General features: G+C 53.1%; 2 gene segments (V, D, J or C); both read right to left on the reverse strand.

Moving 5' to 3' along the window:
• The window catches only part of LOC103587351, a 1886-nt gene extending 1209 nt beyond the window's left edge, over positions 1-677 (reverse strand). Inside the window, 2 exon segments of the V gene segment in view lie at positions 237-527; positions 629-677. Of these exon segments, the coding sequence occupies positions 237-527; positions 629-677 (340 nt within the window).
• A 220-nt stretch (positions 678-897) lies between these two features.
• The window catches only part of LOC103587352, a 2310-nt gene continuing 1661 nt past the window's right edge, over positions 898-1546 (reverse strand). The window contains 1 exon segment of the V gene segment in view: positions 898-1064. Within this exon segment, the coding sequence occupies positions 898-1064 (167 nt within the window).

Consider the following 1546-nt stretch of genomic DNA (forward strand, 5'->3'; position numbering starts at 1 on the left):
TCCGAACCCGCAGCGGGAGCGCTGCTGCACTCCCAGCACCGCACTCTCCCGAGTGTGCCACAGGCTCGGCCCAAGAGTTAGCTTTTGACCTCCATTATTGGAAGCACCTGCAGCCTCAACCACACATCTCCCTGCCCACCCATAGGCAGGGAAGAGCTGTCAAGAGCCTGGGAAGAGAGAAGAACTGTTGAGTTTTTGCAAGGGCAGGAAATGTGTCTGCAAGGCTGTGGCTGAGCTGCTGGCACACAGATAAATGGCTGAGTCTCCCAGCTGTGCAGTTCTGATCTTCAGGGTGGAGGATGACCCGTCAGGCGGCTCAGCTGAAAATCGATCGTTGAAAAAGTCTGCCTTGTCTGAAACAGCTTTGTCAGTAAAAGAAATCAGAAACTCCACTCCTTTTTCTGGGGTCTGCCGGTACCAGTAGAGGTAAAGATGACCAGAAATGGGCTTACACCTCAGAGTTGCATCCTGTCCCATCTCTATCACATAGTGGCGAGGAGTTTGGTGGACTCCAGGTTCCATGTGTCCTGTGGAGGAAACAGAGGCCAGAAAGAGAATGGGGCAAAAGTCTGAAATTGACTTTAGGTAAAGGCAGGATGTGAATTTCCCAAGCACTGCCAGAACTCACCTGCTCTCAGGAGACCCAGGATCACCCAGAAGGAGAGCCTGCTGTCCATGGCAGGGTCAGGCAGGGCTGAGGCCTCTCCCAGCTGGGACTGTGGTCATCAGCAGACCAAGGGCGGAGACCTTGTGACGTCGCAGTGCCAGCTGCATCCACAAGCTCAGGGGTGCCCCCGTGGGAGTGGGAGCGGGAGCCTGAGCACCGTAGTGATAAGTCCCATCCCAGGCCCAGCCCCATGTGTCCGGGAGGGCGCAGTCCCTCAGGACTGCGTGAAATTATAGTGCAGCTGAGGGGGCTCTTGAGGAACATGGGCTACAGGAAGGCTGGGCCAGGTTAAGACCCGAATGAATCAGCCAGGACCCACTCTCCTCTCTAAAGGCCAGTGTAGAGCTGCACTCCAGAGGCATTGAACTCTGAGCCTGAAGCCTGATAATTTCAAACACTGGGAATAAAGAGACCAAAGGGGGAGAAAATAACAATAAAAGTGTAGGTGTGGAGATGAAGTCCAGGGAGGAGCTCAGACCTAACACCAACAAGGGCATTTCAGACTGAGAGAAGGAGAGTCGACAAGTAAGGAAGCTCCCACCCAGGGCCCACACGGAGTCAGTGGGGGTAGACCAGAGGCACGTTTGCTGCCTGTGGGGCTCTAAGAAAATGTCTCTGCAGATGTTCAGTTTTGATCAGGGCCAGAGTTTCATGTCTAGCTTTGAGTGTAAAAAAGATAAATTAGAGAATAAACACGCTGGAATACAGAATAATAGAAGTGGTGAAATACGTACATATTTCTCAAACCCATTTCCCACAGGGTGAGTCTCCTATCATCCTTTCCAGCTGGCTCCAGCCCTGGGGCCCTTGCCCAGAAGTCCCTTCTCTGATTCCCCAAAGCTTAATGCTGCTTGACCCTGGGTGGCAACAACCTAGGAT

The sequence above is a fragment of the Galeopterus variegatus genome, unplaced genomic scaffold, assembly GCF_000696425.1.
Source record: "Galeopterus variegatus unplaced genomic scaffold, G_variegatus-3.0.2 Scaffold443, whole genome shotgun sequence".
NCBI classification, from domain to species: Eukaryota; Metazoa; Chordata; class Mammalia; order Dermoptera; family Cynocephalidae; genus Galeopterus; species Galeopterus variegatus.